At 45.1% G+C, this 25,221-nt stretch overlaps 1 protein-coding gene across 1 annotated transcript in view; it reads left to right on the top strand.

Moving 5' to 3' along the window:
* Positions 1-15,303: 15,303 nt before the first annotated feature.
* Positions 15,304-25,221, top strand: part of TECTA (tectorin alpha) — a 70,860-nt gene continuing 60,942 nt past the window's right edge. The window contains exons 1-2 of the mRNA XM_060268588.1: positions 15,304-15,429; positions 16,705-16,992. Coding sequence (XP_060124571.1) covers positions 15,304-15,429; positions 16,705-16,992 — 414 coding nt within the window. The remainder of the gene's footprint in view (positions 15,430-16,704; positions 16,993-25,221) is intronic.

The following is a 25,221-nucleotide window of genomic DNA, read 5'->3' as shown; positions in this document are numbered from 1 at the left end:
TTTTCACCTTCAGTGAGACAAGAATGCCGAAAAAGTGAAGTGAGGAGATTGGAGTAACTTGTAACAAGGTCCATATATTGTTGACCCATACGCAAATATTTGCTGATTGAACCTTTAGGCACATAACTGTCTATATAGTGCTGGTTTCAAAAGATGTTCGTTGATCCTAAATTTCCCTAGATAGCACCTACCATTTCCATGCTCCAAAACGCCCAGCCGTGGTGGTTTCGAACTTCTGAACACTGACATTCTTAGATTGCTGAACTCTACAACACATGTGCCACTGGTGTGCAGGCTGTGCATGACTCCCTGGGTATAAATGATGCATATCCCTAAAAAGCAGAAGCCACATCAGATTTATAACTATAGCTAGGGGAGTGGGGGAAAACACAGGTCCGTTATATAACATATATCATTTTAAAACTAGTAATGGTTTTTCAAGAAGTTGCTACAGCATCTGCTGGTCCATCGGACGGTGTGCTAATTTAATCAGGCATTGTTTGCTAATGCTGCCATGCAGACTTTCCATAGATCCTTGAGTTGCAATCCCGTACCTACTCACTGAGGACCAAGTCCCATTGAACTCAGTAGACAAGTACAGGATCACACAGTTGAAGTGGCAATTCAGGCCATCTAGTTCAAATACAGGAGGAGATGGGATTGAACAAGACTGGCATACCTAGGGTAGAAGTTATGTCAATAAACAGGAACAGTGAGGAGCAGCAGTTGCCGCAATGCATTCGCTCACTTGCCTATCCCTCTCAGGCATGTGAGCATCCAACGATGGCAAGGATGAGTGTCCTACCACTAAAGTGTCATGCCACAAAGCCACCCATGGAGCTGTCAGTGCTATGGTATATTGCAGGCATCCCCAAACTTCGGCCCTCCATATGTTTTGGCCTACAACTCCCATGATCAGTGGTCAGGACCAGTGGTCAGGGATGATGGGAATTGTAGTCCAAAACATCTGGAGGGCCGAAGTTTGGGGATGCCTGGTATATTGAGTGCACCTAATAACTTACCGGCTAACATCTTGTGCATTGGTCAGGCGGAAAAGCGAGTTATTTCAAGCTTCTTTATTCCAGAAGATCCAGTTCCTTCCATCGCAACAAAGACCACCTGCACCACTTCAGTTGCAATGGCCCAGTGTACATCTCATTTGAAAACTGCCGCAATGGTTGCAGCTGTGCCAGTCCACAAAACTGTAACACGGGCATGCAGGGTGTGTGCCATTGGCGAAGACTTCCGAATGGAACGCAGGGATTTGAAACCCTGAGCTTTAGAGAACTCATGTTAGACTACCTGAGATTTATTTACCAGAAGTGTCATGCAAGATTCATGGCTAGAAGACTGAAGACTTTGTCACATGTCCTTTATAGAAGAGATGGCATTGGTTTTGTTGAGTAAGTAAAATGTTGGCGCAGGTCTCTTTAATTTCTGCAGGCAGGAGGGAAAGGCAGCCTAGCATTGAATCCTAGCTGACACTGATCACTCCACCTTCCTCACATGACTCTTCCAACTATCAGCCTCGCTAGGGCAAGTAACTAGACCAGGCATCCCCAAACTGCGGCCCTCCAGATGTTTCGGCCTACAACTCCCATGATCCCTAGCTAACAGGACCAGTGGTTGGGGAAGATGGGAATTGTAGTCCAAAACATCTGGAGGGCCGAAGTTTGGGGATGCCTGAACTAGACCTAATTCTACAATACATTCTGAGAAGACATGATGCCTTCTTCCTTAGTGCCCAATGGCATCTCTTCATTATTATAAATTATTGCACATGGAATAGAATTGAACCAAATATCCTGCCTTTCCCAACTTGAAGACATAAGTCAGGTCAGAATGATAACCGTCAGGTTCCTTTGACCACTGAAGTGGAGAGTGTCTGAAAGTTGTTGAAACCAGTATTAAGGAAAGAAATTAGCACAGCAGTATATATTTTGGACAGGTACTGCTTGTCCTACAGAGTCTTTGTTCTAATGTTGAATAAATGGCCATTGGTGTGTCGTGAAATTCTCTGTTTTTGTCCTCCATCCACCTGAAACGTCCGCATCACTCTCTCTGCAAGTACTGCTTCCCAAATTACATTATATCATCACTTGGCAACTCTTCAAAATAACCGGAAATGACAGGTGTGACCATTTTACCAATTAAGACATATTCTAACTGATAAAAAAGTGCCAAAGCTAGTGTCCTAGTGGGAACAGGATGGACTAATGCACATGTAATTTGGACTGAAACATGTCGGCAGTCTTGCAGTGTCTCTGTTGGTGTGTCTCACATAGCAGATTTGTGCCTCCATTTTTGCTTTGGGATCTTGTGTGGATTATCTTGGGACATTGAACATCCAAATGCTATCCTCTTTAGTTTCAGTTCACATGTCTTTGTGCCACTAACTAGGATGGGGAGTTGGCTGAATCTGCACTGCAGTTGGCCGGGTGTGTGTGTGTGTGTTGGTGAATAAATGGTGCAGAACCAATTATGCAGGACGGGGCTTACCTAGGACCACCACCACCCCCAAAAGAGGTCACCAGCTTCTCAACAGATTGTCACTCTGCCCTTAACAACCGCTGAATCTCTGCAGACATTACTGAGCACTTGTGCTAAATCTCCAAACCACGGGACACTGCAGAACAAGCTGCTAGAACTGGCAGTGCTGGTTTGTTCCCTTACAAATTGGCAACTCTATAGCCAGGTTCTTTCCTGAAACAACACCCCCCCCCCTCCCTTAGCCCTTTTGCAACAGGTTTGCCAGGCTGAAAGGTGGGGCATGGATTTGGCAAACTGGAAAACCTCAACTGGTTTCTGGACATCTGTTTGAATGTAAAATGAACCACAGTACAATTAACTTGGAAGCCAACAACCCTCACTTCTTGTGTGTGCGCATGTGTGTGTGTGTGTGCGTGCTTAATTTCTATGCTGTTTAATGCTAATTTTGTAATACTATATAGACCCTCCGTCAGGAGCACAAAGAAGGAAGGGGTGCCTTTTCTCCCCCCCCCTTGTAAGTGAAAAGTGATTCTGGTCAAAACAGCCACATACCTGGTTCCTTGTAGCTTTGACATTTCCCTCCTGGATCTACTGGAAGGTTTAACTTTTCAGACAGAACAAGAGCGAGAGGCTGCTCCAGACTTACACGGCCCACATTTTTGATCTGCGTTTTTTGATTAGCCAACTTGTCAATAACCATTAGAATGGGAAAGTGGATTTTGTCCTGAACTGGAACTCGTCACTACTCCATAAAGGAGGAGAAAAAGCTGCTTTGTGTTGATTTTCAATAGAAAGACCAAAAGGACTTTTGGGGGGCATCAGCCATCAACCATAATTAGCAAAGGGGACTTTTGGCAATGTGCCCTTGACATAATTTCTTTCCCCCAGGTTTTTCCAAGTTTTTTGTTTTCTATTTCAGATTTAAATTTTCTTCGCCACAAACCAGGTTGGTGATTTCTTTTCCATGTGTATGGTTTTTTTTTTGGTTTTGGTTTTAAAAATCTTAACTTCCCTGTGCAACTCTTCACCTGAGTCTGTCCCTTGCAAGCTTGCTTTTATGACAGCATTTCAGTGATGTCTTGTAAAATAGGCAAAGTTGCACCTCTCTTTGTCTGCCATTTAGGAGCCCAGCAAAAAGTTTGAGGAGCTGAAATTAATTCTAACCCTGTAACAATCCAGAAATATGTTCAGTATTCCAGGAACTCTTGGATTTATTTGATAGAACATGTCATATTTGCTATATCAATGTCAATTCCTGGTTTTATATATAGAGATAAATGCTGAATTTTCATCTTGATATCTTTATCCTATACCTATCATGCATACATTAAACTTACATAGAATGTTAGTATGTCATTACATATATCTCTCTTTTACATTGTACAGTTTTATCATTATAATCTCTGTCACTCCTACGTTTTAGGGAAATGAATCTCTCTCTCTCTCTCTCTCTTTCTCTCTCTCTCTGTGTGTAAGAGAGAATGTTAGACAAGAGTACATTTACAAGCCTTTAGCTAAAGGATTTAAGCAGCTGTGATTAATGATAGCTTTACATTGCAGAAGAAAGGCGACATCTGAATGCAGTAATTTATTATTATTATTATTATTATTATTATTATTATTATTATTATTATTATTATTAAAAATTGTTTACTGCCCTATTCTCACAGGTCTCAGGGCGGGTTGCAGCCTTGAGGGGGCTGGAAGAGGAGGGTGGTCCCATGCATTCGTGGTTATGATAACTAACTTTTACTGCATTCAGACGTCGCCTTACTTTCTTCTGCGAGTGGGAAAGCTACCCAAAGCAAAGTGGATCAGCTGAAAGCAGTAAGATTGAAATTCATCATATTGAAGGCTTTCAGTGGCTCATTTCAATGGCTCATGTTATAGCCTGACCCAATGATTGTTTTAGAAGTAAGTTCTGCTCATTTACAGCGGGACTTGGAGGTGGCAGGTCGTATCCAACTGAATCCATGCTCAGAATGGATCCAATGAAAGTTCATTGATTTCAGTGGGTCTCTACTCTTGAGTATGGATTCAGTTGGCTACAACCCGGTATGTGCGTATGACTGGAGCTGTAGTTGCTACTGTCTTTTGCTGGCTTTTGCTCAGGTTTCTGAAGAGATATAGAAATCTAAACTGGTCCCATTGTCATCTCCTAGCATATACGTGTGTATGTAACCATTCTGGGTTCATAGAATCAAAGAATTGTAGAGTTGGAAAGGACCACGAGTGTCATCTAGTCTGCCCCCCTGCAATGCATAAATCTTTTGTGCAATGTGGGGCTGAAATCCATGACCCTGAGATTAAGAGTCTCCATGCTCTGCTAGCTGAGTTTATCTGTGGGATCTTTGTACGACTTGTCCTGACATTCAGTGCTCCAGACCAACTTGGGCACAAGTTGTGGATTTTAATTAATAATAATAATAATATAATCTGTAAACACCCTTTATGCCACTGCCTTGCCCCATATTCAGAGCCCCACACAGCTCCCTTCAAAGGAGGGTCAGCTCTGTGGGTGTCCTGGGGCTGCTCCCCCCCTATTGAACTAAATACAGGCGGCATTGTGGGTTGACTCCAATGATGGACCTACACAGAATAGTCCCATTGAAGTTAATGGGCACGGCAAACAGGTTCATTCATTTCAGCGGGTTCTACTCTTGAACTTTGTTGAAGACAGCCATGTGAGTTCTGTATTATTATTTATCTACACGGCTGAGATACCACTTAACGGCAATTGTCTCTTAATTGCTGTACAAGAAACACAAAACAGAAAAGGCGATGATCAGTTAAAACTGTAAAAGCAGGCTTCTGTTAAATTCGGCCTGCTGGATTTTTTTAAAAAATTCTTTACTACGCATCAGAAGTTCAGCAGAGATAGGGGGCCTGAATGACCTCAACTGGATGGAAGTACCACAAAATTGGGTCCACACTACTGAACGCATTGCAGCTTCTGGTGGGTCTAAACCTTGCATCTGAGCCATGGAGACCACTAGAGGCAGGGCTTTTTTTCCCAGCCGGAACGCGCCGGAACAGCATTCTGGTACCTCTCAGCTGGGTCCCAGAAGTGGGGTGAGAGATCTGACCAGCCTCAACAAAGCTCCGCTGAGCCTCCAGCTTGTGAGGAGACCCTTTCAGGAGCTTGTAGAGGATGTCCCATTCCTCAATGAGCAAGCCCCCACATTGTTCCGGCTCACATGAGCTGGAGAGGCGGGTTGGGTGCTTGTTAAGCTGCTCAGGTGAGGCATGGAAGCCCACCCCCTTGCCTCAGCAAGCCTCTGGCTCATGAGAAGACCCTCCCCACCCCCAGCCCATAGAGATCCTCTTTGGGCTCCGCAGTGGGTCTTCTGAGGGACATTCGTTCCGGCACCTTTTTTGCCTCGATAAAAAGCAGTGACTTCCCTGAAGACCTCAGTGACCGGGCAAGGATAAGAAAGAGGGTTGAAGCAGTCCTTGAGGTACCTTGAACCCAAGTCATTTAGGGCCTTGCAAATTAATACAAGAGCCTTTCAGCTGGTCCAGAGTGGCAGTCCATGCTTCTCTCTTTTGCAATAGATTCCTGGGCAGAAATGCAAAAATCTGGCCCTGATTTAATAAAAATGCAAAGGTAATGAAACTCTGAGCACTTTACATTGAGAGCGATTTTGTACCGGATTAATAATGTATAACCAATTCCTCTGGGCACGAAAGGAATTAAAATACCCACGTAGGATTTCTGTATTATTTATGGAGCTTCGTTTTTATCTCATCTCCACACAAGCTTCCCCTCCCCCCCCCGCCAAACCCTTTGCAAAACTGATATCTGTGTTAATGCAAAAGATGGGCAGCTGTGTCAATGTTTGTCCTCCCATCCTACCAGTCAAGAAATGTGAAGTGTTCTTTGCCTCACCAGCTGATACAGAAAGGGAAGGAAAAGACGGCGACGAAGAAGAAGAAAGGATTAGTTAAAGCAGTGTTGAAAGTCTTCCAGCGAGGAGAGCACTCCACGGTAGATAATTGGCTCTCGTTTTGGTATACAATAAGAATCTGTTCAGCCAAAAGCTTTGTAGCATGGAGATCATTGAGGAATTGTTTGGGGTTATTAGGGGAAGGAGTGTTTCCTCTCCAAGCTATTTTCATATTCAGACCTATTAAAGCTGACACTGGTAGCACTTTCTAGCAAACCTGCCCCCTCCAGCATTGTTCCCTGAGTTTGCCCCGACAAAATGAGCCAAACAAACCCTTTGTTCCCCTTTTCAAACAAGAGCGGTGTCGTTAACCGCGACCTAATTAAGAGGTTTTGTGTTTGTGGGCACGGATGGAGTGACTGGTTTCCCAAATTTCCAGCCGTCTGGTCCCGCCAAGCGATGCTGAGGCGATCTTGACGTACGCTTTTACGGTGGGATTTACATATGGGACCTGGTTCTGGATGGGCGACTGATTTGCTGCACTTTCTCCTCTTCCTCTTCCTCTAGGATGAATTACCCGTCGTTCTTTAGAAGCTGGGTGGCTTTTGCCTTCATAATTATTCGACAGCAAGGTTAGTATTTCGGCTGCTCAGCGGCCGGATACTGATACTTCCCTTGTAATTAGCAATCCGCTCCCGTCAAAGATACGCCGCATAAGAACCAGGCATGTATAGCTAATGGCTTCTCAGTTTTGAAAGCAGAGTAAGTACATCCCGCGGGCTGCTGCCGGACTTATTTCCAAGAAAGTGCATCCTTGGGACGCCAAAACTGGTGCCCTGACCTTAGCATCCCACCCCACCGACGTCCACGGCAGCAGGGAGGCAGCTTCCCAATCCATCCCACTGGAGAACTGGTGTGAGTTAAAGTACCAGATAGGCAGGGGCACTTGGGTGAGTCTGATTGTCACCAGCTGGAAGGGAAAGTGAGTAATGCCTGTGATTCTGCAACTCAACCTGCGTCCCACAGCCACGTGGAATCACACTACGTGGAAGGAACTGCCACACTACCAGGCACCCTGTTTTGTAGGAGGATAAGGAGCCCACATGGCACCTGCTTTTGCTTCTGTACCACCAGAGAGAGGTGGTTATCTCCTACCTGAGCAGTCCCATTGTCTCCTCCCGTACGCAGCTAATTGCACGGGCAGATCACCTAAGGAAGTCTTGCCCCATGTTCTCCTCTTCCCATTCCCTTAGAGAAGTAGGGAAGTGATGATGTGGGGCAGTGTCTTCTCTGTGGTGGCACTGGGTTTATGGGCCTACCTCCCCAAGAAGGCTCATCTCTCCCATTCTGGTTTAGTTTTTAAGCTTCAGCTGAATCTAATTCTGTTTCAGAGGGGTTTTTCTTTTGAGATTCACAGAGGTGATTTTGTGCTTGAAAAAGTGTGGCTTCTGTTAGGTTGGCGGTTTTATTGTTTCAGTTTTTGTTTGCTTATTTCTGTATGGATTTATTTTATTTTATTTTGCAAAATGGGAGGGGAATGGTGTTGTAATAAATAGCCTATCCCTTCCCCTAGACAGGTGAGCATGTTTAGGGACTGATGCCGGAAACCATTATTCAGACTAGTTTCGGATCCCAGTGGAAAACTGCACATCGCTCCCCGCTTTGATCTACCCTGCAGAACTTGGTCCCAATAGAGGGAACCGGTTGTAGCGCTCTTCCTCATAATGGGACCATGTGAACCTTTGGGGATGTTTGAAGAGGCTGCACCTGCAAAGATGTAGCTCATTGCTGATTCTTAAAGCAGCTGTTAAAAGGAAAAGTTGGGCTCAGTTCCACTCTTGGGAAAAAAAGAAAGAACAAAACCCCTACATTTCACAGCTGTGACCCGAGCTGTAATTGTTCAGCTATTACATAACAGCTGTGAAATGATTTTGCTTGCTCACTATCTCTCTGGCAAAGGAATGCTTGCCAGAGACATTAACATCGTCTGTATCCATATGCAAAAACATGTTGATTATCTGATTGGCTGTGCTGCCTGCCAGTCTCTCTGTTTTATGGCAACTTATCTTTGCATGTTTGCATTTAGAACAGGTTTTTTTTTAAGAGTTCCAGAGACAGAGAATGTCTCATAGCAATATCTTTCAAGCCCTCTGTCACTTGCAAAGAATAAGGTATGTGTGTTTTGCATTGTGTGCAAGAAATTGGTAGTATGTTTTTGAATGGGCAAATATGTCAATTTTGGTTTTTCTTGGGTTGTCTGCATTTCCACCTCAGCTTGTGGATTTTTTTCCCCTGGAAAGAGTCATTGTGTAAATTCATCAGCATTTTAGTGCAAATTTCTCCTAGTATACACATTTTTGCAAAGCAATGTTCCCTGATATAATGCATTTTTCCATGTTGCTTTCAGGAATATGTGCATTTCAATTCACACTGTATCCTACCCTATCCACACTGTACCCACATCTAATTCTCATTTTTAAATTTTGGTACACATTACTGGGTTTGAGAAAATGCATTGCAAGATTTGGAGAAGTGCAATTTTCAAAGGATGGCTGTGTTTAAGTTCATGCAATTTCAGAAAGTGTGAATTGGGTAGATTGACCTTTAAATAATTTCTCCACCCACCCACTCCCATTCCTGTGCATGGTAGCTTAGAATGGCGTGGCAGCGAGCAAACAGAAGGAGCGAGCCATTTCTGCTAAGGAGCATCTCTGCTGAGGTTAGACAATAGCTTTAGGGTGGTATTAAGGGGATTAGAGTAGAGGATGGGCTGATTATTAATTTATTTAATTGCCTTTGTGGGGAGCCCAGCATTTCTCCAGGGTGCTCAGCATGTCACATGTGGTTCTTGGTGGCATTTGGAGTTCAAATGCATCAGCAGAAATTGAACTTAAAACCAAATAACTGTTGCAGGAGCACACTTTACCCTTGATATAAGTTCACTGAGACTCTGGGTTTAGCAAGGTGAGGAAGCTGCATTTATTGCAGGAAATGCATGCTTGGTGGGAAATATCCTAGTTGTAACTAAGTTAAGATGAGAGAATGCCATGAGTAGGAAATGAGGTCAACAACCATAAGAGTATCAGTGTAGCCTGAAGGAAGGTCAACAAAGGCGAAAGGCCAGTCTAGGAAGTCTGGAGCCTCCCCCCCCCCCCGGACTCTCTGCTATTTTGTGTGCAGACACATCAGCCTCCAGTATGGGCTGAGTTGCATCTCACTGACAACAGTTCTCCCTTCTTAGTCTATCCCAGGCATAGGCAAACTCGGCCCTCCAGATGTTTTGGGACTACAACTCCCATCACCCCTAGCTAACAGGACCAGTGGTCAGGGATGATGGGAGTTGTAGTCCCAAAACATCTGGAGGGCCGAGTTTGCCTATGCCCGGTTTATGCTCATAGCACCCTGTGTGAGCTTCATGGTTAAGTGGGGATTCGAACCCTGGTATCCCCAGGTCTGGGTTAACACTCCCTAATCCAGGGATGGGGAACCATTTTTAGCCAGGGAGCCACATTCCATTCTGGGCAGCTTTCTGGGTGTCCTCATCCACAGGCCCAAAGAAGAGCTTGTGTGAGTGGTTTGGTGCAGGGGTCAAAAATGCCAGAGAGGTCAATTCTAGTGCTTTATCGTAGAAAAGTGAAAACTTACAATGCAGTGTCAGAGACCTTCCTGCCTTTACAGATTTGGGGCAAACCCTGAAACAGCAAGCGTTTGTCATGACCATCCACGAGAGGCTAACGTGTTAAGCATGACTTATACAGAAAACACCATGCGTCAGTTTGGCCAGAAATTTCTGTCGGCCCACCTGACCAATGAAGGCATAGGTGGTAGGCATCCAAGCTTTATGGGTAGCTCCCCTCCCAAGGCCAATAGCCAAGCATCCCAAGTCAGCAGATAAGCATAGCATCAAAGCAGGCCAATTAGCACCTCTCAAAGCAAGTGGATGAACATATTGCAGGGAATAGCATAGTCCCAGGGTAATGCATACCTGCCAAGTTGCTGTCAGAGAAATAAGGGACAGGGCCGGAAGTAGCAGACCGGAAGTAGTGCTGCCGCCATTTTGGAACTGGGCAGAGCATGCTCAGAAGTGACTTTTGATGCTGCTTTGCCCAGTTCCAAAATGGCTGCTGCGCCAGAAGTCACACTGCAGCCTTTTTGGAACTGGGCAGAGCAGCATCAAAAGTTGCTTCTGAGCATGCTCCGCCCAGTTCCAAAATGGCTGCCACGCCAGAATAAACCGGGGGAAACAAAAAAATCCTTTTTTCCAGCTAGGAACAGCTGGAAAAACGGGCATTTCCTGGGGGAAACGGGAGACTTGGCAGCTATGGGGTAATGTGGGCTACCAAGTTGACCTTTACAGGCCTTCCAGGTCATTTTCACCATTTGGTTCTACAGACTGGGGACCACATGCCAATGCTGAGTACACCCAGAAGTAAAGTTGGTGGAGGAGAAATGTAATTCTTACATTTGCATGGTAGGTTAGTTTCTACATACCCTGCACAACCTCACTCTATCAAGCATCCAAGGAACCGGTAGGCATGATGAGGGTTCAAGGACACATTCCAGCCAGGCTAAAACACCCAAGGAATGAGTGAAGCAGGGTGGGCGAGGGCCGTTTCTTGGGGAGATTCCCCAGGGCCAGATAGAGACACCTGGAGGGCCACATTCAGGCCCTGGGTCCAAGGTTCCCCCACCCCCTATTCTAATCCTTACACCGCACTGGTAATTTGCCAAATCTACTGCTAGGGCTGACAATAACATGTTTTTTCTAGGCCCTGTAGATTCTATCAATTCTATTTTAAGCATATGCAAGCACCTTAACCTTAATTCCAAGTTGTTAGAAATTCAGCAAGGCGCTACCGTATGGGAGTTCACAGTCCCATCATCCACAGTTTGCCTGGACACGAATATGAAAAAAATGATACATTTCCCACAAGGGCCTTATTTATTAAATGCATGGATATCCCACCTTTCTCCCAAAATGGGATTCAAGGCGACTCACAAAAATTTGAAAGCATCATGATAAAACACAAAGTAATTTTAAAAGTGTAGCTAAAGACCCTAGTTAAAATACAATAAAATGCTTTTAGCACCAATAATTCAAATACCGATTGCCCCCCAAGGTTCCAATGGTCAATATTATCTGGCCTGCCAGAACAGGAAGGTCTTAGCCTACCAGCGGAAAGGCAACGAGGAGGGAGCCTGTCCAACCTCTCTTGAGAGGGAATTCCGCAATCTGGGGGCAGCCACAGAAAAGGCTCTCCCTTGTGTCACCACCAGCTGTGCCTCTGACGCTGATGGGATTGAGAGACCGTATTTGCCCGAAGAATGTGAGGGGAAGCGCTAGGGAGACCAGGGATTTCCCTCATCACAGCAGAGGGTGGAGCCTGCATCCTGCTGCGCCGGGCCATTTAATTATTTCAACGATCTCAAGTCCTTGTAACCGATCTCCAGAGCCAGGACAGTTGCCCTCTTTCACAAATGTTTCTCAAACAGATCCTTCATGCCTGTCGTGGTGCCAAGCCGGAGGGCTTTTGTTGGAAGTTTGGGTGCAACTCAGCTTGCCGAAGAGGGCTTTACATGCGGTTAAGGCAGATAGCGCGAGGCCCTTCCACATTCCCAGACTATCCCTGTACCTTTAACCTATCAGCTTACTTCTCTTATCTCTTTCTTGTTTGGCCTGATACGTCTCAGGTTGCATCCTGTTTACAACTTCCTCCTCCTTCTCCTCACACTTCTCTCTCTCAGACCTCTGGATGAGAGGTCATCTTCATACTATCCTCTGAGAACAAAGGGAGCAAGCCTGGCTGCCTTATTCCTCTCTAGACTAGTTAGTGGGAACTTTTCTGTCCAAGTTCAGTATCTTTCCTGCAATAAACAACTTTAGTATTTTCTTACCTACCAGCATCTCTCGGTGTGGGATTGCAAAAAGTAAAGGCCATTCTCTAATCAGATTCACTTGCCCAATGCATGCTAAAGGCTTCAACAAAGGCTGGTTATCTCTATAGTTTTCTTATTGGGAAAAAGACCCATGGAGGCAGCCTGCCAGGCCCCTAAACAGCATGCTCAGAGCCCACAGAGTTGGGGAAGAGAAGGGAAATTGGGAGTTGGAGAAGAGGAGAGGGTGTAGGATGAAATGTATTGGAAGAGGGAATGACCGGCTGGACGCTGGAACAGAAACACCACACTGCAATATCTGTTGCAGCTCCCCTCTAGATGGCAATACAAGGGCCTTGCTCATGAACTTGTGCAAGATTCGGACTCATAATTTCTCACACAGCATCCAAAAGAGCTTTTTCTGTGGGCAGAAAATGCTTTTCTATCAAGGCGGCACCTTTTGATTCAAGCCACAGGCCTAGTCACCACACACACACACACACACGCACACACACACACACTCCTAGTTCACACGTTGTTGTGTGAAAAGAACTCAGGTCTTTCAGAAACCGTGAGAAGGAGGCCCAGACCCCAAATCTGGGTCAGGACCTGGCAACTCTATCTGCCATTGTAGCATTTAGCAAATTAGGAGAAATGTCATTGCATGATGACCTCACCGTGGCTGAAAGCAGAGGTGGGAATGCGTAATGTGATTCAGAAAAGGGCGAAGGGCCTTGAGGTTGTGGCCAGGGATGGTGGAGAGATTGGATTCAGCACGCAAACCCATCAAATCTGCACTTTCCAAAGCAATATGTCCAACGAAACACAGCTAAGCCTTTGACATTCGCACTGCTCTGAATTTTGTGAGGCAGTTCTCCAACTGAACCATGTTTACCAAGATGCATACAGTGGGGGAAAGTGTGCATAAAAACGTAAACAGTGAAAATAATATACAGAAATGTGTTACGGCAGAGACGATTGCTTGCAAAATAAGTCAAAAGTGCATATAAAAATGTGATTATTAGGAATAATTCGTACTAAAACCAATGAATTTTCAAGAGGTATTTTTAAAAAGAAAGAAAGAAAATCAGCAAATAGCTGCAAAATGTGGAGAGCTGAATTTAAGGCTGGAAAAAATAAGAAAGTGAGTGAACTGAAATCCAGGAAGGCAGATGGAAGGCAGATCCTTCCATCCCTAGTTTTGGCCTTTAGGTGTTCTGATCGAATTGTTAAGGCCAAAGAACAGGAAGACGGCCAAAGGGACTCTCCTTTTCTCAAAATCCAGGAAGACGCAGTGGGAAGGTGCCAGTGCTGGGTGACTCAATAGGCCATTCTATGCATATAAGAATAAGAATAATAAATTATACCCCACCCATCTGGCTGTGTTTCCCCAGCCACTCTGGGCAGCTCCCAACAAGAACACCAGTAACAATAATAAAAAACAACGACATTTTTACTCCTTCCATTCTGTGTAGGTTAGAACAATTCAGCAGGTGCGTGACAAAAATATTATACACCAGATACTGTCCAAAATCATTCCACTCTTTTTAAAAAGTTCATATGTTCATATTTCATTGGCCAGTTCTTCAGTTTCTGCAGATATATCTCCCTTAATCTCCATTTAAGGAGTATATATATATATATATATATATATATATATATATATATATGAGAGAATGTGATTTTTTTTAAAAAAAGAAAAGTCTTGAGCAGTCATCATGGGGAAAATCAGAACTTTGTTATATTTCTTTACACTCCAGACTCCCCCCCCCCCCCGGCTGTCTTCCATTCTCTTTGCAATTACTTATCCCCACTTAAACCAGGGGGACGTCCTACCATAGCTGCCAAGTTATCCCTTTTTTACAGGGATTTTCCCTTATGCTGAATAGGCTTCCTCGCGAGAAAAGTGAAAACTTGGCAGCTATGCGTCCTACTAACATACAGTAGATGAAAATAATGCAAGGAATCATGTCCTGTCATGTGCTACAATTAAGCCATGTTTCGTTGTTATTTTAAAAGTTTTATTTTATACGGTTAACTATTGTTCTTACTTTGAATTGCACCTGGGGGATCCATCACCTTTTCAGTGCTTAGGGCTTCTCAAGGTCTCCATGCGGCCCTGGTAGGCGCCCATATGAAACTTAACATAGGACTGCAGCAAAGAGTCTTAAACAGAGGGTGAATTGTTTTTGCCTTTGGAGGCTCGGCTGAGCATTCATTGACTATAACGAGGGCAGCAAAGTTCTTTTCTAGCCGAGACGGCATTATCCCCTCATGTAAAAGCATCAGGGAAAGAAACCTCAGCCAAGCAGATACAATTCAGTTGATGTTGTGTGAGCAGGGGTTTCTGCCCGTCATGGGAATGTTTCAGGATAGAGCTAGTGCCATTTCGCCTTTGCCAGTAAGGCCATTTCAGCAAGTGGTTTCTCTGGGAACACCTGCAAACTTGTATCAGTGTTCAGGCTTGAAGGTTTGGCACCCAGCTCAGCTTAAATCAATGTGAAAAATAACTTTAAACATGGCAGATCAGACAAACTTCAGGGGTTGTTATATCCAATCTCGTCCTGCCTACTCAGACCCACTGAAATCAATTGTCATGACTGACATTAAGGACATATCTCATACCCTCCAACATTTCTCTGATGAAAATAGGGACATCCTATGGAAAAGCAGGACATTCTGGGACCAAATCAGAAACTGGGGGGGCTTCTGTAAATGCGGGACTGTCCCTGGAAAATAGGGACACTTTGGGGGGGGGGTCTGAATTTGCATGTGTCTGCTCTAAGGTCCACAGGTTTCACTTTTGCTGGTCCTTATATCTTGCCTGAGTATAGTGAATGTGTGTGTCATTCTAAATTACCAGCTACGACTCACCGCAGATACAAGTGCATCTTAGTGGACGGGTACTGATTTTGCTTGTTCGTTTTAAATATTAAAGGGGCTTTCAGGGTGAGGGAGACGAGATGGTTCTGTTTGTGTGCCAATGGTGACCGCAACGAGGTGGGGCTGGCATTTTAATAATAGAACGTATGTCCCAATTACAGCTCAGGCCATGGCAATTTTGTATCCGTTCTGGCCCAACGACACCAAAACGCCCAAAGTGGATGACGGCAGCTCCCCGGAGATCAAGCTGTCCTTCCCATTCATCTTCTTCGGAGTCCCATATCGAACCATTTTTGTAAGTACAGGGCTGGGGCTGCGGAAGCCGCCGGACCCTATTATTCATTTTCCCCGCCATTAACGTCTGCATTTTAAACACAGCTTTTCCTCCAGCATTTCAGGGCCGAGGAAGATTTATGGGATCCCTCCTGACAAGTTCTTAGATTTCATGAACTGATAGGTTTTATGATTAAGAAAGTCAGAGGTATATTTAATGGGCTAATGTTCGTGGGGCAGGGATATAAAAGGCAATAAATTGCCTTTTGCAGGTGATTAAACACCAGAGAGACACGAGGGCCTTGACACATTGGACATTATTCCTGTTGCATGACACGCAACAAGCGTATGGAGGGAGCAGCTGCAGGAAAATGAAGATTATTTATTTTGTTCCAGCTTCGGGGGATTTATTTTATTTTATTTTTTGCATCTTTATTTGTTTTGTTTGTTTGCTTAGCAGATGAGCTGTTCGGCTGACTTGATCTCCCATGGTGGTGCTTGAAAAGACTAAAAAAAATTACCTCTTTAGTGCAGGACCAAGGGGTGAGCAAATACATGGGCAAAATGTGCAGAAAGAGACCTCAGCTGTCTTACGCTGAGTCAGACCCATCCAACCCAGGATTCTGTACTCTGACCAGCAAGAAACTCTCCAAGGTCTCAGACAGAGGGCCTTTCCCACCTTCTGGTTCCTTCTGGCTCCCCATCTCTCTAGTTTCCTAGAGACCTTCAACCTGTAGTTAGATGTGGTGTAGTCCCAAGGAGGCTCCAACAGTGAAGCAGAAATGTGTGGTGACACTCTTGATGGATGTTACCACTTTAGAAAGTGATGTGGGCAGATGTGGTTGTTTCCCCATGGGGAAACTCGCATCTAACGGAGCAGAAGACTGCAGGAGATGTGCAGGATAGGGCTGAGTATGCACCATACATTGGAAGCATACGACTTCCCCAGAAGATAATTCCCACAAATCTCTTTAGACCAGTCTGCTTTGGTGAGTATTCTGTGAAAAGGTGACCATGATGAGAATGCAGAGTATGGAAATTTCCAGGGGTGGGGTGGGGTGACCCCTGGGTTTCATTTCTCTGGGGTTTTTTGAACCTCAATTCTATCCTAGCCTCAGGGTGAGATGAAGGCCGCAGAGGAGCCTAGAAATATAGCCCTATTTACAACCCATAATTGCATAGCCCAGCCTCTGCCACCGACTCAACCTACGCAAGCATAATTTTAAGCTGACATTTCTGCCTCTCGCTGCCAAGGCTTCCACTGGCTTAAATCAAACCATTCCACTTTCCCTCGCAGGTCAACAACAATGGCGTTGTTTCCTTTAATGTGCTGGTCAGCCAGTTCACTCCAGAGACTTTCCCCCTGGCTGACGGGCGGGCTTTTATCGCTCCTTTCTGGGCAGACGTCCACAACGGCATCCGAGGGGAAATCTATTACCGGGAGAGCACGGATCCTGATCTCCTCAAGAAGGTCTCCAAAGATATCCAGAAGTATTTCAAGAACCTGCCATCATTCAACGCTGTGTCCATTTTTGTTGCTACTTGGGAAGAGGTCACCTTCTACGGAGGCAGCAGCACAACCCCGGTAAGGGTGGAACATTGACGGGATGGGATGTACTAAAACCAAGTTTAGAATTATTTCACAGTGGAGGAATTTAGGAAGCTGCTTCATGCTGCGTCGTGCTGAGTCGTCTCGCTCTGTACTGTCTACACTAACTGGAAGGGGTTCTCCAGGGTTTCAGGCAGGAGTCTATCCCAGCCCTACCCCAAAGATGCCAGGGATTGAACCTGGGACCTTCTGTATTCCAGAGAGAGGCTCTACCATGAGCTTTTTGTCAAAGTGCATGTTCTGAGTAGGAGCCAACACTAAACTCCCAAAAGGAGGCCCCTTCTGTATAGCAATAAGTACAAAATATGCACATACCTGGTTATGCTTGCTGATCTTACCTATGGGAGCAGGAGTTTGTTGCATGATTGTGCAGTAGGAATCATGTGGGAGATGTAGAGGGGGCTGTGACTCCAGGCTCAAATATTTGAGAGGACACAATCAAGTGCCTCCACAACAGGCACAGAGCCTTGGCAGCTGAGATGTAACGATAGACAGGTTGGTCTAGCGGGCAGGTGGAAGGAGGCAGCAGGCGATGAGTCTCTTGGAGGTGGGCTCCGTTCACTCTCTGTGTGGGATCTGTTTGTGCCCACCCGGCATGTGCCCCAACCCAGCTGCCCAATGGGGGGGGCAACACTTGTCCCACCCAAGGCACTGGCAACCCACGCTACGCCACTGGTAGGAATTCACGTTGTCTTCCCAGGACTTGCACAAGACGTCTATACAGTCATACCTCGGTTTAAGTACGCTTCGGTTTGAGTACTTTCAGTTTAAGTACTCCTCGGACCTGTCTGGAACGGATTAATCCACTTTCCATTACTTTCAATGGCGAAGTTCACTTCAGGTTAAGTACGCTTCAGGTTATGTACGGACTTCCGGAACCAATTACAGTCATACCTCGGGTTAAGTATGCTTCAGGTTGAGTACTCCACGGACCCGTCTGAAATGGATTAATCCACTTTCCATTACTTTCAATGGGAAAGTTCGCTTCAGGTTAAGTACGCTTCAGGTTAAGTACAGACCTCCGGAACCAATTGTGTACTTAAACCGAGGTACCACTGTATACTAAAAAAAACCTGTATGTGAGAGCATTGGAAGTGATGGAACCATACATGGGTTTCATGAGCTAAATTGTAAAGCAGTAATTGCAAAGCAGCAAAGCTGATAGTAAAGCTACAAGGAACACCCAGTTTGTGGCAAGAATTCTGCAGCAGAGGCAGGCCCCTCTAGGCCAGAGACAGGGAACCTGTGGTTCTCCAGACTCACATCAGCCCCTGTCAACATGAGAATCAGTCCAACAACATCTGCAGAGCCACTAGTTCTCCCACCTCTGTTTCAGTCCTTGGCATGTGGCGATTAATCTCATGACAATGTGCCGGGCCCTGGAGGTGTTACAAAGTCCAAAGTGGATCCATTTCGGATCTGCCTTGCACCCCGAACATCTGAAATGCATAAATGGTGTTTGCTGATGTCTGTAAGCAGAATTCAGTGGCAATTCCATTTGAAATCAATCTTGAAAGGCCGAGTGTTTGAAATGTCAATATCTTTCCTTGATTTCTTCTCGGGACAGTGTTGTGTCCACAAGTTACTGGATGAGGCTCAGTGACGCCAAGTTGAGGTATGGGTTTTCCACATCTGGTCAGGACACTTGTAATTAAACTGCCTCGAATAAGAGCCTCTGCTAAATCTTGTACTGCTCTCTTAATGTCAACTGGTCACTCGTCTGCTTGCTGTTTCTAGAGTTCTTTAGGCCAGGGGTTCCCAACAAAATTTTCTCGAGGACCCCTCATCGAGCCGCTATTGTGACAAGGACCCTCATTAATTCCTAATCCTAAAATTAAAAAGTGAGAGCCAAATTAAGAGTCTTTTTATATTTTATATTTATACGTTTTTTACAGTTACAACAGAGTACTCCATCAGTATACAGTTAGTTTTAATTTTCAGTTCTTAATGAGATGAGTTAAATCTGTCCTTTGAGTCCATTATTTCTGAAATATTAGGTTCCAAACTTGAAACTTTCACTCTGAAATCCGATCGCATGTAAAAATAGCCAATTCCTATATTTGTTTTTCATGAAACACATGGAAGAAAATGCTTGCTTTGTTTACAAACACTACTGTTTTGCAAAGAGGCAGCGCGTGCCAGGGAGGAGGGAGGGGAATGGAGAAGACAGGGTACCTGCGCAGTAGTGCACAAATGAAGCCGACGCGCGCAAAGCATCTTGGGGAAGTGAGCGTTAGTAGAATGCGCGCGCTGCCTCTTTGCAAAACAGTAGTGTTTGTAAAGTGCCACCTAACGGCATACAGCAGAACTACTGCCTCTATCTAATTCTAGTTTTGCGCTAGACTCTGCTCATGCAGGAAGCGGCCAAAACAAAAAATCTGTTATCATACGAAATATATTTAATATATTTTTTTATTCTAATAGCATCTTGCGGACCCCTCTGACATAGCTCGCGGACCCCTGGGGGTCCCCGGACCACCTGTTGGGAACCACTGCTTTAGGCGATTAATTCTGTGCTTTTCCTTCTCCACAAGCCAGTTTCCAGATGCTCTGCTTAAGTTACTGCAGAAGTCTGGAGTCCAGCTTCTCAGCTTTGCTCATTTCGAGCCCATTAGCATTTTCACTTAGTGTGCCCCAGCTTTTAACAACTTGATAGTGAGTCTCTCTATTGAAGAGAGACTTCATCTAAATTGTAGGCTCCAGGGTGGGAAAAGGGTAGGTGCTGTTGTCAGGGGCAGTACCTGAATGAAAATGCTGTTTGACCTAGTAAGCCCAGCCAGTCTCTCGAGTCGCCAACTGGTCCCCAGGGGATATTTAATGGAACCAAGAGAGATCTTCCAGATATAGTATATAAATGAAGGTGTATATATATCCATAGATTTATATGTGTGTGTATATACCTCACCTTCAGTGTCCCCTCTCTGCCACAATAAATTAATCTTTGGCTGCCATCCATTATCTTAAAGCCTGCCTTTGGGGAGAAGAAAATAGCCCCCCCCCCCATTAAAAAAAATGTTTTGGCCCAAGCGACTGATCTGATTTCCAGAACTTTATGGCTTTTAAATGTAAGTAAGCACAGATGGAATTTCTCCTCTGTGATGTTAATCAGAGCAGGCGGGAAAGGAGGGCCATTTCAGAAATGAAGGTTGCTTGCTTGTGTGTCCAAAGAATCTAACCGCCGCACAAAAATCCCAACAGGGTTCTTAAAAGCATAGAAGGGGAAAAATGAAAGAGAGCCATTTGCAACGCTATCACAACAAAAATCAAGCTCCAGTCAAAGAGGGGATTGATCGCAGTTGGCTGCAATGCTCATTCATTGATTGCAGCTAATGCTGATATTATCAGGGGAGGGGGCACTGTTCCCCAGTCGCTAGTGCAGAGACCAGAACTACCCACACGTCTTACAGATGTTGAATATCTAATAAAGGTGGCATCATCGAGTGGTGTGTTTATGGGTTGTATCCACTTAGCTTCAACTCAGAGTAGACCCACTGACATTAATAGATGTAAATTAGTCATGTCTATTAATGTCAATGGGTCTACTCTGAGTATAACTAGGATTTGATTTTGATTTTCTTTCCGCTTTGTGTTTGCTTTTGGTCGGTGTATTTATTTATTTTTGTATTTGACTATTTTAAAGATTCAAATGATGCAGAGGGCATAGTTGATTGGCAGTGTGTGTGTGTGTGTGTGTGAGAGAGAGAGAGAGAGAGAGAGAGAGAGAGAGAGAGAGAGAGAGAGAGATTTGGTCCACTACTCAAACCTTGATAAAAGTGTCATGGGTGCCAGCACAAAATGGCTTCCATGGGCAACAAGACAGGGGAGAATGCACTCTGTAAGAGTGAGTTCCATCACAAAAAAGCACATATGAAAGACTAATAGACTAATCTTGTTCTGCTGTCCTTGTTGTACAGTGGTACCTCGGGTTACGAACGCTTTGGGTTACAAACTCCACAAACACGGAAGTAGGTGTCCCAGGTTGCGAGCTTTGCCCTGGGATACGAACACAATTCCCGGGGCCACGGGAGGCCTATGTAGGGAATGCGTGCCTCAGGTTAAGAACGCTTCAGGTTAAGAAGAGACTTCCGGAATAAATTAAGTTCGTAAGCCAAGGTACCACTATTTCTTATGATGAACAGCATAATAGCAGCTCATTTAGAGAGCATATGAATGATTATATCATTTCAGTCTGCTGAATCATTAGTCCATCTTGGCCCAATATTGGACCATCAACCTATCTAGCCCAGAGGCGGCTGACCTATGTCCCGCTTGATGATGTTGGACTTCAATTCCCATCATCTTTGCCTAGTGTTATGCTGACTGGGGTGATGGGAGTCCAACACAGAGCGACACAGATTAGCCATACCTAATCTAGTTCATTTTTGTGCCTTGATAAGGTAATGGACTGGATGAGGGCCAATAACTTGAAACTCGATCAACACCAGACAGAGGGTAGTTACTTTGAGTGGGCTGCTTACCTGCCCAGGTGAATAGTGTCTCAACCTGTTCTGGAGAAGGTTGCATTCACTGTGAAGGTTCTTAGTTTGGAATTCTCAGTGACCCCTCTGTGTCATTAGAGACACAAGTGGCCTCTCTAGTTTGGGATGCCTTCTACTAGCTTAGGCTAATACACCAGCTAGGATCCCACCTTGCCCGGTTAGGATCATCACACTGTGTTGCACCTGGGGCTACCTTTGAAAACAAATTCAGTCTCACAAATTCAGCTGTGAGATTCCTAACTGGGACTTCTTGTGTTGCAAACATATAACACCAGCACTTTGCCATCTTCACTGGCTCACAGTCCAATTCAAAGGACTGGTGTTGACCTTTGGGGGCCTTCATGGCTTGGGAAAATATCTGAAGGATCTCTTCCTCTTCTCCCATGTACCTACAAAGACCTTGAGGTCTTTGTCAGAAAGCCTTCTACAGGTGCCATCACTAGATGGGGAGTTGTGGGTGGCTGGTGCAGAGTGTTCTGTTTAATGAAGGCTCCCCAGTTGCAGAAGACCCTCCTCACAGAGGACCACCTGCTGCTTCCTCTAATGTCCTTTTGGAAGTCAGTAAGGACCTTTCAAACCCCCACCCATCCTTTCAAATCTTGTTGTGACCTTTTCTATCTGCTCTAGCTCTTATGTTCTCTTCTCCATTCTTTGATCCTGATAGGAATTTTTACTCTGATTTTTACGCCGCATCACATTTGATTGCATTACTGTGGGTTTTAAGTTGTTTTATATATATACTGGAGGGGGGGGAGCCACTATTTTATTTTGTTCCGTCGAAAACATAAATATAATGCAAATAGTGTGTGCGTGCTACTGTGATTAGCAAAGCATCTTTTTTATCAAAATGTTTTGGGTGCTGATGAAGGTGGGAGGCAAAACCTTTTCCCACACTAATAAAAAAATACTCTGTTTTGTTCATCTCAGTAATTTATATACTATATTAGTGATTAACTGAATACTAAAAGAGACCCAGAGCAAGCTTGCATGAGGTGCTGTTTGATGCTTCTGTAACCACCTATAGGGAATAAATAAATATAGGAGGGGTTGAACCTGGGACCATCTACGTACATAACAAACATACATAATGTTATTTGTATGCTGCCTTTCCACAGTTCAAACTACGCTCAAGGCAGCTTACAACATGAAAAAAACCACATACAGGCATTCACCTAGTTATGAACGTTCTACTTGTGTGTGACTGCTTTTATGCAGGTCGTTGCAAAATAAATAAATTGATTTGTTGCGCCTTCCCATGCTCGGGGCTGCTGCCTGGAAGTTGCACTTGGTCACTCACTTGCTGTGATGTGAGGGATTGGAGAGAAGGCTCGGAGCAGCAGCCCCAAGCGAGGGAAGGCCCGCCAGGCAGCAGCCCTGGTGGCACATGTGAGTCTCTATCTCTCTCCTCCCTGCCTGTCCTCCCTATTAAAGTGAGGTGCTCCCCCCTTTACGCTATTTCAGTTATGTGCATGGAGCCCAGAACATAACCCCCACATAAGTGGAGGGATGCCTGTAACTACAACATAACAAAAGTAATTATAAACAATAAACAAAACCAAAAAAAGATACACAACTGAAAGGAACAATTTCCACAGAAATAACAAGTTCTAAAATAAAGATATAAAAAACTAACAGCAACAATGCCCTGCCCCAACAATGCCCCCTGTAAACAATACCCCAGCCCAAGCGTCTGTTCTGTGGCCTCAGCTTTTGTAGCTGGAGTCAGTCCAGGCCCTCCCCTCCCAGGCCAGGTGGGGAAAGGCCTGCAAGACAGGAAGCAGGTCTTCCAGGATTCACCGCCAAGATGGTCTCTGGTCTCTTCACCAGCCTTAGCTTTAGCATGCAATGCATATCCTCTACCATTGAGCTAAGGTGTTGACCAAATACACCTTTCTGCCATTTTTCAAACCTGATCAACTTACATGATATCCCAATGAAGCATCATGAGATGCCCCCACTAAGCAGGGCCACGGTTTTGTTTTCCAGGGGGGACAGACATTGTTGTTTTGTTTGTTTCCCCTGCTGTCTCCACTGGGAAACCGTGGCTGTGCTCTGAAGCAACAGGCTTTCAAATCAGCTGTAACCAAAGGGCATGCTCCTTCTTGCTTCTTTGCCTTTCCTGAAACGAACTTTACCAATCTCATTCTCACTCAGTTCAAAACGTCTGGAGGAGGCAGCAACGTTGAGGAAGCAATGGATTGTTTTGGGGAGAGGGAATTGCATTTGCGACGCGGTGCAATTTGTTTTGAACGGCACCATCCTTCACACAAAACAGCGAGGAAAAGACACTTGAGATTTACATACAGAATATAAAAGAAGGTGGACACTTAAGTTCCCTTTCAATGGAACTTGTAGCAACATTGCCTTTTCCCCAACATCAACTGGTTTTGGTTTGTACCCTTGCAGAATGGTGTTCTGAAAGAAAACTCATAAGCGGGTTTCTGGTGACTTTTTTGTGCAATAGACTCCACAATCTGTTGCACAATGAATTCCTGCTAGTGCAACTGCTGCATTGGATTCTTCTGCTGCTCAACATGAATACTCATGTGCAAGAGCCCTTGTGCTGGCGCGCAGAGAATCCTGGATGCACCCCCTAGTAAGCAAATTATTCCGCAACAAGTCCAACAGTGGGCTAAAGGCTGTTACGTTTCCAGAGCCAGGCTCTGCCCTTTCTTTGAGGAGTGGAAGATCTTAAAAGGGGCAGGCCACTGGTTTGGAGCCCAGAACTCCTCCTCCTCCTCCTTTCTGACAGTTCCCTCCACAATTGTTGCCTGTCTTGAAAAGTCAAGGTGGCAATGTGGTCTCTGCCACAGGGGAAATCGATTCATTGGGCAGGGAAGATGCTGGCATGGGGGTATAGACACTGGAGGTCCCCATTCAGAAGTCCCTGACTCAAGAGTCACTGAGCTGATGTTCTCAAGCTGTGGTTCAGATCCGGGCGTGGTGCTGGGGCTTGGGTTGGTTTCTTCCTTCAGTGCTACTGCCTGGCAGAGCCAAACAGCCCATAGCTGTCAAGTTCTCCCCCCTTTTAATGGAAATTCCCTTATGCTGAATAGGCTTCCTCGCGAGAAAAGGGAAAACTTGACAGCTATGAAACAGCCCCTCCCAGCTGGAGCCCAGGCTGCTGAAAATGAGGAAGATTCATTGTCCAGTTGGCTGGCTGGAGTCAGCCCCAGGACCTGAGGGTACCTCACTGCCTAAGCCGATGTTGTCCCCTTGATGTTCAGTGACTCACCCCAGCTGCACAAAGATGCAAAGCTTCCCAGTTTGAGCCCTGGCAGCGCTCGACAGCTCCAAGCACAAGTTCTGGAGCTGATAAACTGGAAGCAGAGCGCAGCTACTTTACTGCCCCCGTGCAACTGCTGAGTTTCCCCTGTGGTGTTCCAGCCTGGGGAACAGAAGGAAACGTTGTGGGTCTGCTGAGTGAAAGGGTGGATATCAATATATGAGATCAGTAATATAAATTGAACATGATCCAGTTGAAGTTCATTGCAACTAAGCCTGCAATTTCATTGTGCACAGGTTGTACATTGACAATAAATGGGAAATGCAGTTCTGCGAGAGGTAGACTATAGTCCCAAGGATTCTTTGAGAGGCATCATGTGCTTTAAATGTATGGTGTCAATGTGACTGTGAAAATGGGGAGGGGGGGCTTTATTTGTTTAGTGGGGACACCTCTAGTTAAGGATGTCAGCTGCAAGCATGT

The sequence above is a fragment of the Zootoca vivipara genome, chromosome 15 (genome assembly GCF_963506605.1).
Source record: "Zootoca vivipara chromosome 15, rZooViv1.1, whole genome shotgun sequence".
Lineage (NCBI taxonomy): Eukaryota > Metazoa > Chordata > Lepidosauria > Squamata > Lacertidae > Zootoca > Zootoca vivipara.
Note: the sequence above shows the minus strand (reverse complement) of the source record. Positions and strands in the feature narration are given on the sequence as shown.